Source organism: Aulonocara stuartgranti (genome assembly GCF_965226115.1).
Source record: "Aulonocara stuartgranti genome assembly, chromosome: 12".
NCBI lineage: Eukaryota > Metazoa > Chordata > Actinopteri > Cichliformes > Cichlidae > Aulonocara > Aulonocara stuartgranti.
In genome coordinates, this window is record NC_138948.1 from 11,861,810 (window position 1) to 11,883,972 (window position 22,163).

Genomic DNA, 22,163 nt, shown 5'->3' on the forward strand with positions numbered 1-22,163 from the left:
GTTTATAAACCCTGAGTTAAGCATGTCAGGCAAACTGGGTACCTCCTGTGTACTTAGGCTGCACGCTCTGACAGACATTTGGTCATATTTATATTTATTTTTGCATTAGCTAAGATTAGGGGGATTGTTAAGATTTGAGTGTAGCTCGATAATTAATTAGAAGAGAGTACTGCTGATCCTGAAAGACAACACGCAGGGTCACTATACCTCCTTATACAAAGCGACAGGATTAAAGGTTTAAAACTGCAGAAACCATTGGATTTAGAGGTTTTAGTTCTGATTACAGTTACTATTGTGTTTTAAGAAGCCCAGCGCTTTGTATTTGTCTTATTCTTTCAGGAATTTGATCGCTGTAGGCAGCTCTATTTCTGTGTGCGCCTGCTCCGTTGCCATGGTGAGGAGTACTGCAACAAGTGCCGGCGTCATCAGCGTGCGTGAAAACAATCAACTGATAAACAACAGGGGACAGAGGTAAATAGATTACCGTCTCTTCTTTAGCCTAAATGGAGCTGGTTGCAGCGACGTTAAGATTACCTGCAAGTTATTCGTGACTAAACACGTGTGTGTTTTGTATCTTATCCTGAATACGTCGAAAGAAAAGGTGTTGAGGAGATAACTTTACAACGAGGTAATTAACATAGCAATAGTTAGCCTTTAGCAAGCCCTGAAACAGAGGAAGAACATGTATTTCCACTACTATATTCTGAAGAATCACTGTATTCCGATCAGCTGAATTAGGTACAGAAGCTGCTCTTCTGTATAGTCTATATGAGTTGGGTTAATTACTTTTTATTAGAAAGGTGCAGGCCAAATTAAATCAGCAGTCTTACGTGTTTTTAAGTAACATTAGCAAATAATTCACATCGTCTTTTTCAGATGTGTGAGGGACCTTCGTCTATATCTGGGCCAATTCCCCCGGATCCTTCTCTGTTTCCCCAGTACTACAAGCGACCAGCTTCAGGTGGGGTGCAGCCACGTGACTGTGGTGTAATATTTTTTTTTCCACACAATCCTTTATTTAGATATTGCAGCATTGAGATATGAGTTGGGGGGTTGTGATAGAAGGATGGCAACTAAAGTGAAAAGGGAAGTTTATAAGATAGTAATGAGACCTGCTGTGATTTGTACTTTGAAGATGGTGGCACTAACAAAAAGACAGGAGGCCAAGTTCGAGGGTGCACAGCTGAAGATGTTTGTTTATTAGAAATGAGTCCATCAGAGGGTCAGCTCAGGCTGAATGGTTTGGAGACAAAGTTAAAGAGCCATAGGGTGAGTTGGTCTGGATAAACCAATATTTTTGGTTTATCCAGACCAAATAACCATGAAAATTGGACTTAAGAAAAGAAAACTAAAAAATCTATAATTATGATCAAAATTAAATACACAGTGGATTTTTAGTGCATGTTTTCTAGGACAGGAATGGCACTGAAACTAATAAAAACTAAACTGAAATGACCAGGCCCACTTTGGATATTAAAATTTCAGTAATTTCAAATAAACTAAAATGGAAAGCTAAATATTTATAATTAAAGGCTTAAAGCTACCCAAAATACTTAAAAACTGCAACAAATATTAAACTCTAATAATTCTAGCTCAAGTTTATTTTATTTTTCTCTTCTCCTCAAGCTCGGGGTCGTTTAGAGGGAAACCACGATGGTACTTTGGCCCTGCTTTCAGGGCCCCTTGCTCCAGATCCTGTGTTGTACCCAGGTTGCTACAGTGCTCGTACCCCAGCACAACACCCCCGCATCAGCCCCAATGCTACCCATATCCTGGAACGAGGTCAGAAAGGGGTTGTAGGGGAATTACTAAAAATAGACAGTATTTCTATCTCTCCTGTTCCAAAACAGAGTAAGTGGGGTTTTTTTTTTAAACTACTAGTTATTAAGATTGAACACTGATGTATTAGCTTTTGGTATTTTTTAGCATCTTATTATAGAAAGCATGAAAATAATGAATTTGAATCATTGCATTTGTTAAAAGAAAATTAAGATAGCCTTTCTTACCCTCAGAACAGCGAGTGATGCATGATTTTGGTAAAGAGAACGTCCGTCGACTGCGAGAGATCCAGAAACGTTGCAAAGAGCAGGAGGCTGAGAGAGCACAATCACGTGCTGTTCCAGTTAAAGCTCTTTGGACCGCCTCAAAATACCAGAATGTCCCATCGAGGGTGATGGCTCAGCTGCAGGCAAGAAGCATATCTGTGAAAGATGCCCATCCGTGAGCACTTCATTTTTCCTCATTAGGTTTTGACCAGTCTGTTTCTTTTGTGAAGGTTTCCAGTCCAAGTGTTAAGCCACAGTGTCAAAACTTTCTGAAGGCGCATTCCTATGGTGGGTCTGCTTCCCCACAAAGGCCACAGTCCAAAACTTCACGTGTAGCTGAGCAGCGTCGGGCCTCCTGCAACTCTACACAGGACCTGGACTTGCAAGTGAGAATTGCTAAAGTTTTATTGGAAGTTCACATCTACATTTTAAACATGCTTCTAGAGATTGTTTAAATTGCAGTTACAGGTTCAAGGTCAGACAATAGACTTCATAAAACATAATGCCCGGACTGCAGGAAAAACTGTGATTCGACGGTCCCAGTCACTGACAAACCTCAGAGATAAGCCTGTACCCAGTGCAGTCAAGGGCCAGGTTCCTCAATAGTGAGTGTTATTGAAACCTTCAGTGTCAGTGTGCTTAATGCTCATGATATTTCACCACTAGATACTTTTGACTTTTCTGACACCCTTGTTTTTTTTTTCTCTGCCCTTTGACATTGACACTAATATAGCCTTCAGGAAAGGAAGGAGCAGTGGCGTAAAGAGAAAGAAGAAAGGAGGAGGAATACTCCTGATCCTACGGTCCCAACTGGACACACCTTGATGCCTGAGAATGAGAGACAGGAGACTCTGAAGTCCCTAAAAGAGAGTATGATTCCTCCCTTACATTCATACATGTAGATAACTGCCACGGGAATGCCCGTGATCTCTAAAGATATTACACAGTGCTTTTAACTTGGCAGTGTTGTGTGTGTGTACTGCTTGTACATTAGTCCTAAAATCTAGTAATGGGATGTGGTGGCTGAGCCTTTGGAGTGTGTGTTGAGAAATCCAGGAAGTCTTTTATGAAGCGTGTATCAAGGCTTAGTTGTTGTTGGATCACCACCTTTAAGTTGCAGAAACAATTTTGTTTCTAGTAAAATTCTTTTCTTGGTTTGATTTTTCGTCAGCGATTGTTTCGCCCAGTCCAAACAATCTGGACTATAAATATGGCAAACTAATCCACTGCTGTAGGAAAAAAAAGACTGGGCTGTCAGTCTGTTGAAAAGCCTATTATTTCTTCCTCCGGTGCTCAGCCATCCATCATAATAACAGCAGCTTAGTAAGTACAGTAAATAGTACAGAATGAACATCAGTATTTGCCTCACTAATTATGTGTTTCTGACATTTTTTTTTCTTCAGCCCACCGCTCCCTGGTGACCGAGCTGCTCTCCCTGCCTCTCAAAGCTGACAGTCTGAGTATTCGCTCACGCCGGGCCCAACTTGACTGTAGGCTTTCTGAAATTGAAGAAGCCATAAAAATTTTCTCCAGAGACAGAGTTTTTGTAAAAATAGATTCCTAACACACGAGGAAAAGGAGGGAAGGAAGTGGCTAAGTAAATGTGTTGCTTTATTGAGATTAACTTTCATTTTTTAGTTGCATTAGGTAACATTACGCTAATTGTTGTGAAATTTTTATTTTTTCAAATGTGATTAAATCATTTTGTAAGCTTATTACAAAATACAAAAAACTAAATATTATTGAAGTGATACGATTCTTACGTGAAACTTGTCCTTTATACATGCTGCTCACTTGTATGTAGAAAAGAGAGGCAGATATTGTCCAAACTTACTATCGGAGCATCTTTAGGTGTCATTTGCTGAGATGTCATTTCTTTTGTATGGATGTGCTAATGACTTATGATTGTGACTGCTAATAATTTATAATAAAGAACATTTTTGTGAAGTTATTGTGTTTGTACTTACATCATTTTTGTAACGTGGAATATTAAAACCTACCAAACAATACACTACAGCTTTTTTTAAGTTACTTTGATTTCATGAATAAATAGAGAAACACACTAGAACTCAGTAAATTTTGATTGTTCCGTTTCATTTTGTGTCACATTTATACTATAATTATACTAGTTGAAGCAGATGTGAACGCCGTGGCTAACGATGACGGTTTACGCACGCCCCGCCCCCTCTACATTATCGTTCATTGTTTGGCGTGAGAGCTAGCCTAAGCCAACCTGCTAGTAGGAGGCTAGCTGGAAATAAAACGAGCTTCAGGCTCTTGTGCCTACATAAACGCTCATATATCTTTCCAGCGTTTATTTGAGAGACTGTCAGATTCAAAATGAGCAAGAGGAAAGCGCCACAGGAGTCGCTAAATGAGGGAATAACAGACTTTCTCGTCGGTACGTAAGAGATTTTTGAACTCAGCTAACCGTAGCTAGCATGGAAGTTGGGTTCTGTTATTGAATAAAAATACCCACCGTGCTGGTAAACTAACTTTGCACGAGTAGCGGGTATCAAAATATTTTAAATATGGAGTTGTAGTTGTTGGATCTAGTTATCTGGATTACTTACACGTGTGATTTGGTTCGCTCGCTATCTGCCTTGTCATTTAAATGCCTTCTACCTTCAGCTGAATTGGCAGAAGATTAAACTAGCATGAGGGAAATGTGAAGTCTTGCATTGTCCTAACACTGCCTCTGTTTCCAGAATTGGCCAACTACGAGAAAAATGTCAACAGAGCAATACACAAATACAATGCATACAGGTAAGTTCATAATTATGTGAAAACCTGTCCCAGTCACTGGTCTTCATAAAACAAGCGTTTCAAGTGTATTACGTCCACTCAGCCATCAATGATGGTGTTAGTACAACGCCCCCATATTAAAGATTACAGCGTTTATATGACTAAGAATAGACTCATGCTAAAAGAAACATTTTATTGAATTAGAATTTCTTTAAAACACTTAGAGTTAAGAGAAATAACTATTTTTTTTCCTTTTTTTTTAGTTGCTAAAAACTACATTATTAGAGTGAACCCCACATGATCGGATATGCAGCACTTCACAGGAAGAACCCCCTTTTAACAGGGGGACCTCCAAAAAGACCTCCAGTAGAACTAGGTTCGGGGAGCCTGTCTGTAGTGACCTGTTTACAACAACAGGAACTTGGAGGTGGTAAAAAAGGAATCATAACATGCATTAGTGGGATATAACACATAAAGTGTTAAAAGAGGTTAACTGAATCATGGGAAGCCCCAGAGCAGGCCTTGTCGTTATCAAAAAGGAAGTTTTATAGTGGAGAGGGTGACTGTCTCTTCAGTAATAAACTGGAAGCTGATTCCACTGGAAAGGGGCTGATGGCTGAAGTCTTTACAACTTTGTTATTTAGGGTCCAGTAAGCCAAGTAAGCCTCCAGTCCGAGAGTGAAGGACTCTGCTGAAATAATAGGCTAGAGTCCAGTCATTCAGGACTTAAAAGGATTTTAAATTTGATTTTGTATTTAGCAGGTAGCCAATTAAGATAAACTATAATAGGAGAAGTATGATCTAGTGTTCTAGTCCACCAGAAAAGCATCGAGTGCAGGATAAACTTTCTGGATTTATGATTAGGTTTTTGCTGTATGCTGTATCACTGGCTTGGTGTACATGATACATTGTTAATTTAATATACAATACACTAAGTAGAATAGCATTGTCATGTTTACACTTATGATCTAAAAGAAATTAACCTAAAGAAAAAGTGGCCTAATTCAATTTTACATATGTTTTTTGCTAAGACTTACATGGTCCCTTTTTTCTGTGCTTAGGAAAGCAGCATCTACGATTTCTAAGTACCCTCACAAAATCAAAAATGGAGAAGAGGCCAAGAAACTGGTATGTATGTATATGTTGTCATAGGCAGACTGATAGATAAAAAATATAAATGAAAGAAATATCTTCTTTCTTAACAAAAGAATTGGCATATAGGACAGCAGATTTCTCTTTGCATGTTGTCAAATCAGAGATCATCTTTGATCCTCTCCATGTGCTTTAAAATCTGTGACTTTCACTGTCACAATGACATTGTTAAACCTGGCAGCACCCCCGTCATTATTTATCTTGTCTACCACTAATGTGCTCATGCTGCTGTTTATGTGATGGCCTCTGTTGTAGCCTGTTTGTCAACAGCTTCTCTGCACATCTTACATAATCACTGCAGATCACACTGCTGAGCAGCAGCCTCATGATTGTTGTCACATTTCAACAGGATGGTGTTGGAGCTAAAATAGCAGAGAAGATTGATGAGTTTCTGCAAACTGGCAAACTTAGGAAACTGGAAAAGGTGAGTCTAAGAATGTGAGATCACATTACTGATGTCACACTGTAAAAATATTTTTTTAATAGTTATTTTTATGTATATGTACTGAGTTATTACACTGACTGATGCGCTACATTTATATCTTCCAACAGATCCGAAACGATGACACTAGCTCTTCCATCAATTTCCTCACCAGAGTTACTGGAATTGGGTATGTTGTTTGGATGTTCAGTCTGTACTTATGATAAAAAAAATTATATGTTCATATTCAGAATTAAAATATACCAAGTATATTATTCACTTTCTGTTGTAACATTGTATGTGCTTTATGTTCACTTCAGACCTGCTGCTGCAAGGAAGTTTGTTGAAGAAGGGGTGAAGACTTTAGAAGGTTTGTGTAGCATTTGCCTCAAATTAAAATTGATACATATTTTGTGTGGTTAGTATAATTTTTTCTTTTTTTAGCTTAGTGCCGTGAGCAGGCAACCACACGCCACATGGCTAGAACGCAGCAGGCAAGGTTCAAGCTGACCTGTGGCCCTTTGCTGCATTTCTTTCCCTCTCTTTCTCTCTAATTTCCTGTCCTCTCTACTTACAATCCAGAAAAAAAGGCAAAGACCAAAAAATAAGTAAATATAGAATAAATTTCAATGAGAAGGATTCTTGATTTTGTTTTTTTGTTTGTTTTTTAGATTTGAAAAAGATCGAGCGCAAGCTAAACCATCATCAACAGATTGGCCTGAAGTAAGTGTGACTAAATGTTCTCCAGATGTTGTCTTGTAGGTTCTTGGTCATCCAGATCATGGTTTGATGTATTTTAAATATTTTGAAAAAATGTTTCAGATATTAAAGTTGTTTTTTGCTGTCTTTAGGTACTTTGAAGAGTTTGAGAAAAGGATTCCAAGAGCTGAAATGGAAAAGATGGAGGTGATCAAGATTTTTATATTTCTAATATCTTTACATGCTTTTTTTTCATACAGACTGCCCTTACACTGTGATTTCTTGTATTTACCCAGACTCTTATTCTTGGAGAGTTGGAGAAAGTTGATCAAGAATATATTGGAACAATCTGTGGAAGCTACAGGAGAGGTATTCGTATCAAGTTACTGGTCCATAGGTTTTAGGTTGCAATACCACTTGAGCCTTTTTAATACTGTTCATAACTTCCAGGTGCTGCATCGAGTGGTGATATTGATATTTTGCTGACCCATCCAAACTACACCTCTCAGACTGAGAAGCAGGTAAGACTTAACTCCATCACTCAGTTTAATTACAGGGTGACATGTCTTTTTAATCTTATTTTTTCTTCTGTTTCTGTTTTGCAGCCAAAACTCCTTCATGCTGTGGTTGAGCATTTGGAGTCCATCGGGTTTGTGACTGACACACTGTCCAAAGGAGACACCAAGTTCATGGTGAGGCATCTTGTTTATTTTCTGTCTTACTGAAGGAGGTACTGATTTGTAATGTAGTTAGTACTGTAACTGCACCCAGTCGCTGTAGCGCATGACTGTGGTCATGATGTTTTGGATCTTGTTTTTCTAGGGAGTCTGCCAGCTGCAGCAGAATGATGAGGATGACGAGGAATACCTTCACAGACGTATTGACATTAGGTGCCCTTCTTTAAATTGGTCATTTACATTTGAAACATTTATACAGGCTCATGGGATTCATTTTGTTGCTTCAGGATTCTTTGTCAAGATTATGTGTAATCATAATTAAGCACTATGCTCTTATGTTTAATTTTGTGTATTTATGGGATCTATTTGTGATGCTGTAATTAAAACAATGCCAGTACTGTTTTTCAAGTACCAGGCATTCCCAGTTATTCAGCACAGACAGTAAAGAGGCAACCCTATTTTTGTATTTGATATTTTAACATGTAGTTTGTTCCTGCTCACTGACAGTCTTTTATTTATTCTCAAAGGTTAATTCCCAAGGATCAGTACTACTGTGGAGTTTTGTATTTTACTGGCAGTGACATCTTCAACAAAAATATGAGGACCCACGCACTGGAGAAGGGCTTCACTCTCAACGAGTACACTATACGACCACTGGGGGTCACTGGTGAGTGTTAGTTCCAAAAAAACAACAACAACGACTAAAACAACAGGAAAAAAACGGAATTTCCTGAACTCTTCTCTAGCTCTGAGCAACATATATATCATTCATCACCAACCAGTGATTCATACTATAAGCTTTTAACATGAGCTGTTTTCCTTTGTGCTTCTGTTGTAGGTATGGCAGGGGAGCCTCTGTTGGTGAATAGTGAGAAAGACATCTTTGATTACATCCAGTACAAATACAGAGAGCCGAAGGATCGCAGCGAGTGAAGCAAAGGACAGCTTTACAGTTAGATCTGGAATTAAAGCCACAATTCTCCTAAAAGAAAAGAACTAAAAAAAATAAATGTTTCCTGGTGTGTTACTCTTATCCCTGCTTAGCCATGACATTTATAGAAAATAATGTGAAACAATTTTAATTTGTTTTAATTTTCTTCCCCAGTCATGATATTATGATATAAACATGACAATGCTTTGAAAGAAAAATTACCTGAGGTTTAATTCTTCACAGTCAGGCATTTGCATCAGTTTTTAAACAGATTTTTAAAATCATCTTCATTAGTAATTTATTATGTCTTTATTTTACCTCATATGTACCTTTTAATTTTTGATAAGCCAAAAAAAGGATAATGACCTGCAAGAAGTAATTACTGTTGACTGGCTCCTGTTACATTTGTTCAGCATCACAAACGATGAAGACTGTGGTCATCAGAGCATTCCCCTCGACAACAGTGCTCTTTAACACTTTGCTTTAGTTGTGCAAGGTTTTTAAATTATAGTTTTTTATATATTATTGTATTTTTGTTTTCTACTTTGGGCAGACCAATTGGAAATTATAAGGGAACATGCAAGGAATTTATGATTCACAGGCTAGGCTGGTTATTTACAAATACAACTGGTTTGGGACAAAATTGGCATTGAAATCTTTTGACAAATTAGTTGTTTTGGTGGGGTTTTCGTTTGTATATTTGTTTTACTCCATTGCTGTGTGACTGCACTGGTAGAGTTGAGTAATCTATTTTGTGTGAAACAAATCTATGTAGTGAAGGTTACCACAATCATATCTTCAACGCTTTGTTTTTGAAAGGGGATAGACTAAAGATGCAAAACTTGAATATTTGAATTAAGATAAAACTTAACAACTTACAATATGTTTTACATGTTTACGCAAACGTGTCAGAAAATATTTAAGAAAAAAAGGATCTGTGAGGTTAATGCAAATTGTTCATTTTCTGTATGTATGAGTGTAGTAAATGCAATACAAAAACCATATTTGTATTTTTATTTATTTATATTTATTATAACATTTAAAATCTAATGTAAATCACTAGGTAATAGTTCATATACCATATTCATGACATAACCCTTGGGATATAAGCTGAAAGCCATATTTTCAACGATTATGGTTTGTTTACTGCAGGCAACTTTTTCCAGGTACGTCGCATTTACCAAAAACTGTTTCTATGGGCTATTTGTGTTCGTTTGTTTTTCCCCCTTATATACAACAGGTTTGTTTTTGTTTTTTTGTTTGTTTTTATTTCGTAGGTTTTAAGTTAAATTATGTTAATGTAAATATGAGTGAATAATTTAGAGATATATTATTTTTCTTATGCTACTCTGGCATTAAAAATAATGTAACGACGATAAGACGACTAGAAAGAAATTTCAAGTACTCTGGCATTAAGTTTTTTGGTTTGTTTTTTATTTCTCTTACAAAACAATTAATTTAAACGACAGAAAAATACAACTTTTTAACTTAATTGTGAATTTTTTTTGTAAAAGAGGTAAATTAATTTGTTGTACATCCTAATAGTGGTATAAGTTATTTACAACGATTGCCACGGCAACAGCAGCAACCGCAAGGCATGATGGGTTGAAATAAAATGCAAGCAGAAATACCAGCAAGATAGGCCCGAGTCAGCCAATGATGGCGCTTTGTGCATTAATATCTGCCAATCGGAACTCGTCGAGCCAGCAGTCTCTTACTGCTACACACCCACGTTACTTTTGTGTCAACCACTTCGCGGGAGTTGTCACTTCAGGAGCGGTCATCTCTTTAAAACTAGAGAAACAGTATACGAGAGACTAGTAGGTAAATCAACCAATTCGCATGCAGAAATTTGATTTTAATTAAATATCTTGCAAATGTTACTGAAGCCGTGATGTTTGCGTGTAACGTTAACTGATGTTTGTTCCTTTTTTCTTATTCGGGATGAATGATCAGCTAGTTATGGTGCTTGAGCTAATTAACGCATCATCATCGCTTGTGCATGTGGCCATGTGTTTGCTAGGAAACCACTCTCCTGTTGACACCTTACTTCAGATTAAGTACTGTTTTTGACAAACGTTACGTTTTAACGGGAGCTGTGGATGTATTATTTTGATAACTTATGCCCCGAAGTAGATAGCGACAGGCGTCCATTCTCACTGTTTTCTAACGTAGGGCAGTTGAAGCAATGTGGTTTAATTTGTGCAGTCTGATTTCACAGGCTTGTGGCTGAAATCTCGGAAAATGTGAGACTATATAATCGCAATGTCCTGCGTATCCATAGAAACTACGCAGAGCGCGCGTCCAGCGAGCCTGCAGCTGATTGAAGTTATGCAACACTCGTAGAAAAAGCTAGCTCAAATATTATGTATCAGGTATTATGTAATACCGGCGTCGTCACTAAAATAGGCGTTTTTCCCCTTCTTATTCTGTCGCTAGTCTTGAAGCAGTTAAAGGCTTGAGTCAGACAATGATGAGGACTCTTAGGATGCTCAGGCTCTCCAGTCAGCGGTATTGTGTGCGTGCCAGTGTGCCTGTGAGGATGATGAATTCACCGCTGTGTTTTGGTTTCCCAGGGCAACCATGTCTGACAGAAAGGCAGTGATCAAAAATGCCGACATGTCGGAGGACATGCAGCAGGACGCCGTGGAGTGTGCCACTCAGGCCCTGGAGAAGTACAATATCGAGAAAGACATCGCTGCATATATTAAAAAGGTAAAGCTAAACAGAAAACATTTTTAAAAAGCACAAACTAGGCTGTACTTAAGCATGCAGGCAAAATCTGGAAGACTGAGGCTATTTTTGCACTCAACCATCCTGTGCATCATTGCAAGTTACATACCCTGCCTGGTATTTGCAATTGTTTCCTCTCTTCCTGAGGAAACCTGTTCCTCTCGAACTGTCTGTCCTTCAGAAGCCTCATGCCCACATTCTTTAGCTCTGTGGTGTAGGGAAAGAAACCAATATCATAAGGAATTTGGGATCAGTGATTTCTTGCAGCTCTTTTTGTATATGTTTGTATCTGACCAGATATTTTACCTTGAATGGGTGGAAAATGTCATCTAAACTTAGCTGTCACACTAGGCCACCCAGTGTATTTCTCCAAATTCAGTGCTTTCCGTTACCCCTGCCCAATGATTGGGGGGGAGGCTTAAATTGGATTTCTTGATTATTTTTTTTTTAAAGAATAATCTGAAAATATGGTTCATGATCTGGTCAGATAATTTTTACTACAATGTAATCAGTGCAAGAAATCTTCACCTGTTTGAGAGGGGGGGGAAAAAACAAGACTTTTGACCATCACCTTGTCTTATATAGGATTTGCAGGCATTGTCTTACCCGCTTAACATTTGTGCACTTTTTTAAAAAAAATTTTTTTTTTTTTTTTTGTTCCACTCAGGAGTTTGACAAGAAGTATAACCCAACCTGGCACTGCATCGTTGGGAGGAACTTTGGCAGTTACGTGACTCATGAGACGAAGCATTTCATTTACTTCTACTTGGGTCAGGTGGCCATTCTGCTGTTTAAGTCTGGCTGAGAGGGGAGGGGAAAGCGTTTTCCCGACACCAGCTGACCATATACAATACGGACTGACTCCACAAAAGGCACTTATCATTCCTTGGCAAGGGGCCGCTGCCTTTTTCTGTGCTGCTTTCTACTTTGTTGTTTTTGAAGATTTAAAACAAAAAAAACAAACTAAAAACTAAAACGTGGCCATGTTAAAGAGATGAAACACTTGTATTTATTTTTGTCTTGTTACATTAGACATGTCATTTTTTTAATTAAAGTATAGCTGTTAAGCTGTTTGGGTCCAATGCCTGCTGTGGTCATTTCACTCAATTTCAGTTTTCAGATTGGTTAATGTGACTATCTTGCATACTGAGGCCACATCTATAACCCCGCCATCAACAAGATGATCATGACTTGTGCCACTCCCAGTCTCTTTCCAGGATGGTGTAATGGGGTTACATTTGTACAGGATGAGCGGTTTCCAATCTGTGCTTCCTCAGGTCTTGATATGACAAAGCGTCTTTCAGTTCATTAAATCCATTAAATGATGAGTCACAGGGTTCTGTTCCAATGCATTATCCTTGGATAAAGCGGGAAAACATTGCATATATATCCATTACTATTCAGGTGACGCCTAGCTTTAATCATAAAGCCAGATGTTTCAAATTGAAGTACATGTGTTTTTAGGGTTTTATTCTAAATTGACACAAAAGTGAGGCTATTGTACTAAGTCATAAAAAGTCTTAGAAATGTCTACATTTACTTTAAGTAACATTACCTTGACCGCACCCATGACTTTGATCATTATGTCCTCAAATGTTCATATGTAGAATTGCTTTTTAACATTTGTTCAGCATCCCAAATAGAGCCTTCAGCTCTCTCTTCTGTGGAACCAACTTAGTTTGGAATTAGAAAGACAAACACCATCTTTACTTTTTAGATTAGGCTTAAAACGTATCTTCTTCATAAAGCTCTTAGTATGGCTTAATCAGTTGATCCTGAATCCTCCCTTTTCATTGACCTCTTTGTCCTTCCACTCACCTGGTAGCTCACAGGTGTCAAACTCCAGGCCTTTAGGGTCTGTGTCCTGCAGGTTTTAGACGTGTCCTTGATCCAACACAGCTGATTTAAATGGTAAAATCACCTCCTCAACATGTCTCGAAGTTCCCCAGAGGCCTGGTAATGAACTAATCATTTGATTCAAATGTGTTGAGATCTAAAACCTGTACGACACCAGCCCTTGTGGTCTGGAGTTTCCACACCCCTGTAGGCTCAAGCTTCAAATTCTGGTGAGTTGCAGGTGAAGATTTTTTCCTGGTCAGGAGAGCAACCAGAAGATTGAAGGAGGGGTGTATCATATACAAGACAGGGTGAATAGTTTGGAGAACATAAGAGGCAAGACATTAATGCCAGGAGAGAGAGAATATATTGTTAAATTTGTGCCAAACATGAGACCAAGGAGGATGAAAAGTGCACACAAAACAAAAAGGCAAAAGGCTATATGGAGAGATTATCCACTGTAGTGACCCCTTAAGAGTACAGCTAGAACACTTCTCTGCTCATCCATATCATCTTGATCTCACCTCATAGCCAATCAACATGAGTTGTCCATAGGTTGAACTCACCCCTAATCCTATTCATCAACCTCATCTCCTGTCTTCAGTGTTTGTTTCAGTCTCCAAACCACAAACATAGCTGGCCTCAACCACCTTGGTAAACATTCGCTTTCATTGTTGCTACTATGTTTTTAAAATCACATCACTTCTGATACTTCTCCACCCTTTGTTGCTTTGGATAGTTGACCCATATAGATGGACATGTATATTACAATGTGCTACTGAATTGGCCAGGTTAATTATTAAGGACCATATGCAAAGAATTTAAGTAAAAACCAGATGAGACATGGCATGAAGCGGTCACTGTTTATTTCAACACATTTAGAAAACCAGCTTGTGAGGGTAGACGCCATTAGACAGGAAGAAGGAAGAGCGCAGGTACCCTTGCAGCTGAGGTACTTTCTTGATAAGGGGCAACAGCTGAGAATCAACGGCTTTCTGGTCCTCCTTCCTCTGCTCTGTCAGCTGGAATTTCTGTACGTGAAGAAAACCAACGAGTCAGTCGTTTTTAATCCAAAAGCTCATTTTCAGTACAGTAAAAATTCAGAATATATATATATATATATATATATATATATATATATATATATATATATATATATTCCTCTTTTTCTGTATCAAAGATTTCTCCCTCCTGGTGACGTGGCCTCCTCAGCTTCTTCTTCTTGAAGTAGGCATCGTTGAGGGTTTTGGGGATCTTCATACCAGAGATGTCAATTTTGGTGTTTGTGGCAATCACAAACTTCTGGTGGGCCCTGCGCACGGGGACTCTGTTCAGGGCAAGAGGGCCTGTGCAAAGGAAACAAAGATTACAAGAGTTTAATAGATGCTCAACATCTTTTTTGTAATTTAATTTATTACAGGTTCTACTGCCATGTGCATAACTGTGAAGTAATGACAGTATTTAAAGAAGAACAAAACCCATCCTTACCAGTGACGAGCAGGAGACCACTGGAGAGCTGCTTCAGGAAGACCACGCGCTGAAATAAAAAGTGCAATTTAAGCATTAAAGAATTAAGAATTAACATTACGGCATCCATTGCTCCATATATCCTGTGTCAACATGAATAAGACCATTTTAACTATGGTAGTGGGTAGACCAGTTTAATAACCTCAGTCGGCTTTAATGCCAAGTTATTAAGATTGGAGAAAAGTAATCTTTTTGACGTGCTCTCCTAATTTTAATGAAGGGCCTCTCTGCCTCTCAGTTCCACAGCTGAAGCATTATTTAGGTCAGCCGCAGTTTGAAGTGTGTGGGAACGCTCGCTTCCATAACTCGCCCATGCAGCATTCAAGAGTAGGAGCGACAATGTCTGTGGTAGTGAGGGTGTGATTATGGTGATGTACCCAGTGTGTTTGATAAGCAACCTTCAGCAGGTTTATTTTCAGGAAAAATGTATCTGATACCATGTGTTTTGCATCTATTCACTGGTTTGTTTGTTTTTTTAAATTAAAGTTCTATGATAATTCATGGCAGAAAATAATGCTCAACAGATCATTAGCAAACTGCTGAAATATGCCTCAGCTTGGGTTCTTTTGGCAAAGTCCATTAACTGTAGACTGAGTGCTTCACTGGCGTGTTCATGCAGTGACGCAGTTCACGTTCAATGTAGTTTATATTTGACATGAACTGCCTGCTAGCCCTATAAAACTAACTCATTAATATTACTATGAAAATTCTTCTATAATGAACTAAACTATGAATTGCAAACAAAACATGACCGACACCAAAGCTATCACTGCTATGGATCCTTCATATGGCATGAAGGCAGTTTCCAACTGTGGAGGATTTGTTTTTGCTCTTCTAGAGTAACAAAGCCAACAGATTTACACGATATTAAATTTTTCATGGCTCAGAATGGGCCTTAGAGGGAACCACAAATAGGTACCAATCTAACTTCCAGTGACATTTCTGTCCATTTGAAAAACAAAAGTGTCCATTATGGTTCAGTATACAAGACCAACATTAACAAAACTCATGACTATGCCCTTTGGGGTTGACTAAGTCTTCTATGGGTGACAGTTTTTGTTTTGTTTTTTGATTACATAATACCTAAAAATAAATAAATAAATATAACACCTCGTGATTCCAGCAAGTTTTAACTTATGGCAAGCAGAGCTGATTTGGTCCTAAAGCAAGATCCTTGCTCTTATGACACCCAGAGTGGACTTTCCACTAAAGATAAACCAGGTGACATTGAAACAGAATATTCATCTGTAATGTGACATCATCAACTGATGCTACAGCCTGAAAAAGTCAGCCTGTGTGAAGCTGCAAGTGCTCCTGCTAATTGATGAGACTGACTCATTATTGAGGCATATGCCAGAAACTGTTGTCACCTTTCCACGGTGGCGCCCAGTGAGCAGAATGAGGACAGTTCCTGGTGTGATGGAGGCACGCAGGTTCCTCTTGTGCTGGGAGAAGGGCTTGATCCCATGGCTCTTCAGTTTACGGGGCACGTCCTCTGTGGGGTAGTAGCGGGGCTGTCGGAGTAGAAAATAAAACTTTAGATTGCTGTTGTATGTTGTTGTCAATATATAAACTTTATGGACAAATGTTTGCCTCCAAAAAACCACAACATGACCACAAGGCAATAAACATACTCTATTAAAAACACTGTGCATTAACTGTGTCTGTGTTTGAACAGACAGAATTCCAAATTTTACCTACATAAAACAAATCTTAATAGAAAGGACAAATGTATATGCATTACTCACCATCTTGCGCAGTTTGACAACACGAGTGCCTCCGTTCTTGTCTCCTCCAACGGTTTTGACGACAGTGGCCTTGGGTCTAGCCTGGATCTTCTTTTCCACCTGAAGGAGAACAAATTACCATCAAAACAAGTGGCAAAGAAAAAGTGGCATGCCTTTGACCATTATTAAACAATTTGTGTGGTGTCAAAGGTCTGCCCTTACCTTGGTCTCAGTGGTTTTGGTCTTCCTCTTGTACATGGCCCTGCGAGCATACATAGCGGACCGGGAGTAGCGACCGATGCCCCGGGCCAGAACCGGGTTCCGGCTCCCGTGCTTCTTCTTCTTGGCAGCTTTGTCTCCCTCTGCCATCTGACACAAAGTAAAAAGAAGGTAGATGTTTGTTAGGGTCTCAGATGAGCAATGATTTATGATACCACAGTGATGTTATTGGAATGTGTTCCTAGGTTTATTGCACTAACAACAGCAGAACAGCAATGTATTAAGACCTTAAACTCTAAGCTGTTGTGCTGCTTGCATTTCTGCACAAACTATTAGTAAGCACCAGTAAACACTAATAAACTATAAAGTACTATGAAAATGATTTGGCTGGTTACTACCAAAGAGCCATCATAAATGCAGAAGCATGACAAGTAACGCTGGCTAGCCGTTAGCAACTTTCCGGGCTAACCAGCCATTTCTCGTCTTCATTTACAATTAGACAAAATTGATTTCTTAACATTTCCAAGTTTAAATGAAATACCCAAACAACGACAGCGAATAAGTGGAATGAATAAAACCGAAGACTGAAGAAAGACGACACGTTTCAACCACCAGCCTTGCTAACGTTACAGGCTGTACGGAGGCTAGCCGGCGGCCTAAACCTGCACATCTAAGCATATCTACAGTAACATGAAGAATAAATCATGGCAATAATGATGTCTACCGTATAGTCTAAACATAATGAATCGTCTCATGATAGTTGGAGAGAGTATTTTTTATTCTCTAACACGGATGAAAGCAGATTTCTTTCCCACAGTAACACGAAGGCAAGGCTGTCTTACCTTTGCTATGAAAAAAAGACCGACATCCGGGCATGTGACGTATATAAGGACGCTGGGCAATGGCGTTGACGTAATTACGTTGTTTACATGACGTGATGGTACTTGTAGTCCACATAATGATTTTCTGTTGCTCTAGTCCCATTTCCATAAATACCTCCTCGGATCGACTCGGCACGGTTCGTCACGGTTTTTAGGGTTTTTCATTAGGTCATAGCACCTGGTACCAGGTATTATTTAGTACCTGTTCTGCCAAAGTTCCAAGCCATCTGAGCAGTTCATAAATTGTGACATTGTCAGACTGCATGCCACCGATTGGCTGGGTCACAGGCGTTACTCAATGATTAATAAGAGCATTTCGTTCAACACCGCCATTTTTGAAATCCTGCAATGAGGGAAATGGCTACAAAAACAATCCCATGTTCCCAGAGTCTGACGAAAAGACACAGACAGAGCAGCAGGTATATTCTTGACTGGACGTCCACCTTTGTTGTAGCATTCATCTTGCCTTGTCTCGAGACCATGCACATTTCGAGGTACTACACTGTAATAGAAAATCATTTGATCCAAGTCTAGTGGCGAGTCGGCCCAAATAGGTTCGAATGGAAAAGGAGCTTATGTAGCATAGGCGAGTTTAGACCCTTCTCCATAAGAGCACCACAAAAATAACTATATTTAAACTAGTTATGATCGCATATTTTAATATTCTTTTCTGACTGTCTTCAAATGTTATATTTTCCTAACTTGTCTGCTGGCAACAGTACAGGACAGAATGAAGACAGGTTTTATGTACAGTATTGTTGATGTCATGATGTTACAGTGTGCTTACAGAGGCATTGCTACTTCAACAGTGTGGCTTGTCATTAATATCCTTATAAGACTGCATTAGAAAGAACAGTGTCACCAGAGTCACCTGCAGTGGACTCCACTCCAAATCAGTTGGTCCCTCTCCGCTGCCTGCCACGGACTCCACGACACCTGCCCCGGATTCCACGCCGCCACCTGCCGCGGACACCACCGTGGAGTCCACCTGCCAATCCTCCAAAGGGTGCCAGCCACCAGCTAATCCACACTGCAGCAGACCACCTGCCAAGCCACGCCACCGCTGGCCGCCTGCTAATTGCCACAATCCAAGCCACTTGAAAGGTCCCGCCTTCGCCCCGTCGTTGACCTCTGGTCCTGTCGTCCATGGGTCTTCGCTGTAATGGTTGACCCCTAGACCTGCTGCGCTTTCTTTGTCGGCTTCCAGATCACAATTGCGTCTGCCGGTGGCCTCGTGACCAACCTCCTGAACAGTTGTCTCTTCCAACAGTCTTGAGGACAGTGGTGTTTGTTCTAGCATTAATATTCTTCTTCTTCACCTGAAGCAGAACAAATTATCATCAAAACAAGTGGCAAAGAAAAGTTGAAAAAAGAAAAAAAAGAAAAAAGTTGCTAAATTGACAACCCTGTGTCCAAATTCATGGGCTGCATCCTCCTGAGGACCTGGCCTTCGCGGTCTACGTGGGCCGGGTCCTCAGAAGGTCGGGTAGGCCAGAAGTAAACGGCTGGGGAAATTGGACGGTCTAGCCTTCAGATTAGCGTCGCCGCTGTCTCGGTGGAGTTTAATGAACTCAGCCGTCTGCTCCTTGCTATCTAAAATATAACAGGACACTGCCGTAAATTCTCGACCGTCTCATACTTCTGTTTAATCAGTTTTCTGTTTGACGTTTAGTCAGCTGTGTAAAAACCAAGGAGGAACCCACCCGGGGGATTAATAAAGTTTTATTTTATCTAATCTAATCTAATAACTTTAATCTCAGCCAAACCGATTTACTCACAAACAAACAAAACACTGAAAAAAGCCCAACAATAACATTTTTAGGTTGTCTAAGTGACTTATATATTACGTTTAACCCGAGTAGTCCGCGGTGATCTGAAAATGATGTGCCGGGAGTTGTGCCGTTCTCGGCGGCTTCAGTGACCCTCGAGCTCCTGGCTAGCTGTCGAGCTGGTGGGTAGCAGACGTCTCTGAAAACGTCGAAGCACTTTTGCAAATATGCGATATCTTGATAAACCGAGCAGATATTTGATGTTTACACAGCTACTTTCTCGCCTGAAAATATGTTAAAAGTTTATTTTGTGACCCAGAAAGATTAGTAAGAGTAATTTTAAAACTTAGTAGAGCCCGCCATTGTTGGAAAATGGAGTTTGGCTGGGCCGCGCTATGAATTCTAGGATATGATAGGCCACGAAGGACACACCCGACCCATCCTTCAAATTCGGGGAAAAGGAGGACGCATTTGTTGGCTGCATTCGGAGGAGTCTACAAATTTGGACAGCCTTCGGTGCGTCGCTGTGACGTAATCGGTCTACAAATGCTGCCTCAGGAGGATGCAGCCCATGAATCTGGACACGACAAGTATCGCTAGCTAGCCATTAGCAACTTGTTACAACTTTCCCGGCCAACCAGACATTTCTCTATGAAATAATGCTATGTACTGTATCGTCTAAACATAAAGAATCATCTCATGATAATTGGAGAGTGTTTTTTATTCTGTATCATGGATGAAAGCAGATTTTTTTCCTACAGCAACACGAAGGCACGGCTGTCTTACCTTTCCGAAGACCAAAAGATCGACATCCAGGCGTGTGATGTATATAAGGACGCTGGGGAAGGGTGTTGCCCAGCGTCGTTACGTTACGTTTACGTTAAGTTTACAGGATGTGATGGTACTTGTAGTCCAAATATTGATTTTCTGTTGCTCTAGCCCCTTTTCCATAAATACCTCTGCGGATCAACTCAGTTCGGTTTGCCTCAGTTTTCAGGGTTTTCCATTTGGTCATAGTACCTGGTACCAGATACTTTTTTAGTACCTGCTCGGCCACAGTTCCAAGCGGTCCGAGAAGGTCTTAAATTGTGATACTCGATGATTCATGAGAGCATTTTGTTCACAAATATCAACACCGCCATTTCCGAAACCCGGAAAAGAGGGAAATGGCTACGAAAAACAATCCCGTGTTCCCCGATTCTGACGAAAAGACACAAACAGAACAACAAGTATATTCTTGCCTCGACGTCCGCCTTTGTTGTAGCATTCATGTTGCATGTTAATTGCATTGTGGGACGCTCGGATGCCACACCACCCGCTGCTTCTTGGACCAAACCTGTTGGTCCCTCTCTGCTGCATGCCACAGACTACATGCCAGTACCTGCCATGGTCTCCATGCCACTGCCTGCCACAACGCCGGAGTGGATTCCACCTGCCAAGGATATCCCAAGGGTCTCCATCTCAATTGCTGCCAGCCACCAATGAATCCACGCTCCAGCAGGCCACCTGTCAATCGCTGCAAGCCACCAACTAAGCCACCTGAAGGATTCTGTTGTCGGTTTCCAGTGCTGTTACCCATTAGTCTTCGCTGTAATGGTTGAACCCTAGGCCTGCTTTGCCTGCTTTGTCATCTTCCAGATCACCATCATGTCCAATGCTGGCCTTGCGACTGGCCTCCCAAACTGTTGTCTCTTCTAACAGTCTTGATGACTTGCCTTAGGTCTAGCCTTACTCTTATCCTCCACCTGGAGCAAAAAAAATTATCATCTAAAAAAGTGACAAAGAAAAAGTGGCATGTCTTTGATCAATATTAAAAAAATTGTATGGCACCACAGGTCTGCCTCTTGGTCTCAGTGGTCTTGGTCTTTTTCTTATATATAGCCCTGCGAGCAGACCAGAAGTAGCGACCGATGCCCCGGGCCAGAACCGGGTTCCGGCTCCCGTGCTTCTTCTTCTTGGCAGCTTTGTCTCCCTCTGCCATCTGACACAAAGTAAAAAGAAGGTAGATGTTTGGTAGAGTCTCAGATGAGCAATGGTTTATTGCACCACAGTGATGTTATGGGATTAAGTTCCTAGGTTTATTATTCTTCTAACACTGGTTTTTAGCAGCAGGACTCCAGCACCAACTACAGCAGAATAGCAATGTTTCAAGATCTCAAACTCTAAGCTGTAGTGCTGCTGGTCTAAGCACCAGTAAATTCCAAGAAACTATAACATACTATGACCCAGTGTTTTCTAGTTTGTGTAGTTTGTTGCTTAATATTGAAAACTTTTTTGTTCTTCCAAGGTTCATGATAACTTTTAAGTCTTTTAATAAGTATGTTTGAGTTAGTCTTCAGTTCCTTGTGATTTTTATGTTTCTTTCCCTTAGTGTCTCGTCTCCTCCTGTGGTTAGTCAGTCTTGTTTTTACATTTGTTTGGTTTTTTTTTCATCTCAGTGATTGGTGGTTCTTTTGTGTCTATTTAGTGTCAATCACGTCCCCATGTCTGTTTCTCCCCTGGCCCCAGTGTCAAGCCTGTGTGTCTTAGTCTACCTCTCAGTGTGTTTTGTTTTATTTTAACAGTGTCTCGTCCTGTGTTCTGCATGTTCAGTTTTGCCTCCCCTGTCTTATTATGTGTGATTTGTTCCTCCTGTGTTCCCACCTGTCGCCCATTCTTTCGTTATCCTGTGTGTATTTAAATCCTCAATCTCCCTCTGCTCATTGCTCATTTTTGTATCACAGCACGAAAGCTGCCTCTTTTGTTTTATTTCTCCCGCCTCTGAGTCCTGCGCTTGGATCCTACCCTTGCCTGCCACATAG

General features: G+C 40.0%; 4 protein-coding genes across 8 annotated transcripts; 3 read left to right on the top strand and 1 right to left on the bottom strand.

Moving 5' to 3' along the window:
• The first annotated feature begins 361 nt into the window (after nucleotides 1-361).
• On the top strand, nucleotides 362-3,987 carry enkd1 (enkurin domain containing 1). 4 transcript variants are annotated; one of them, XM_082555636.1, is made up of 9 exons: nucleotides 362-471; nucleotides 597-628; nucleotides 877-961; nucleotides 1,627-1,851; nucleotides 2,013-2,188; nucleotides 2,276-2,431; nucleotides 2,508-2,650; nucleotides 2,779-2,915; nucleotides 3,449-3,987. In XM_082555636.1, exons 3-9 carry the CDS (start codon nucleotides 877-879, stop codon nucleotides 3,607-3,609), a joined length of 1,083 nt encoding a protein of 360 aa, XP_082411762.1. In that variant the 5' UTR covers nucleotides 362-471; nucleotides 597-628; the 3' UTR covers nucleotides 3,610-3,987. The 4 variants fall into 4 exon arrangements, with proteins under 4 accessions (XP_082411762.1, XP_082411760.1, XP_082411763.1 ...); XM_082555634.1 differs by having other exon boundaries at nucleotides 362-628; XM_082555637.1 differs by having other exon boundaries at nucleotides 362-628; nucleotides 1,627-1,782.
• A 221-nt stretch (nucleotides 3,988-4,208) lies between these two features.
• Nucleotides 4,209-9,674, top strand: polb (polymerase (DNA directed), beta). The gene is made up of 14 exons (XM_082553944.1): nucleotides 4,209-4,446; nucleotides 4,754-4,811; nucleotides 5,852-5,918; nucleotides 6,292-6,366; nucleotides 6,495-6,553; nucleotides 6,684-6,733; nucleotides 7,035-7,086; nucleotides 7,215-7,269; nucleotides 7,359-7,431; nucleotides 7,513-7,583; nucleotides 7,668-7,754; nucleotides 7,885-7,952; nucleotides 8,267-8,406; nucleotides 8,578-9,674. Exons 1-14 carry the CDS (start codon nucleotides 4,386-4,388, stop codon nucleotides 8,670-8,672), a joined length of 1,011 nt encoding a protein of 336 aa, XP_082410070.1. The 5' UTR covers nucleotides 4,209-4,385; the 3' UTR covers nucleotides 8,673-9,674.
• Nucleotides 9,675-10,370: 696 nt separating this feature from the next.
• On the top strand, nucleotides 10,371-12,485 carry dynll1 (dynein, light chain, LC8-type 1). 2 transcript variants are annotated; one of them, XM_082553946.1, is made up of 3 exons: nucleotides 10,371-10,494; nucleotides 11,247-11,385; nucleotides 12,071-12,485. In XM_082553946.1, exons 2-3 carry the CDS (start codon nucleotides 11,254-11,256, stop codon nucleotides 12,206-12,208), a joined length of 270 nt encoding a protein of 89 aa, XP_082410072.1. In that variant the 5' UTR covers nucleotides 10,371-10,494; nucleotides 11,247-11,253; the 3' UTR covers nucleotides 12,209-12,485. The 2 variants fall into 2 exon arrangements, with proteins under 2 accessions (XP_082410072.1, XP_082410073.1); XM_082553947.1 differs by having other exon boundaries at nucleotides 10,381-10,490.
• A 1,603-nt stretch (nucleotides 12,486-14,088) lies between these two features.
• rpl6 (ribosomal protein L6) lies at nucleotides 14,089-16,890 on the bottom strand. The gene is made up of 6 exons (XM_082553945.1): nucleotides 16,716-16,890; nucleotides 16,515-16,613; nucleotides 16,137-16,280; nucleotides 14,728-14,776; nucleotides 14,401-14,585; nucleotides 14,089-14,270 (listed from the first exon to the last, which is right to left on the bottom strand). Exons 1-6 carry the CDS (start codon nucleotides 16,860-16,862, stop codon nucleotides 14,118-14,120), a joined length of 777 nt encoding a protein of 258 aa, XP_082410071.1. The 5' UTR covers nucleotides 16,863-16,890; the 3' UTR covers nucleotides 14,089-14,117.
• Between the last annotated feature and the right edge of the window lie 5,273 nt (nucleotides 16,891-22,163).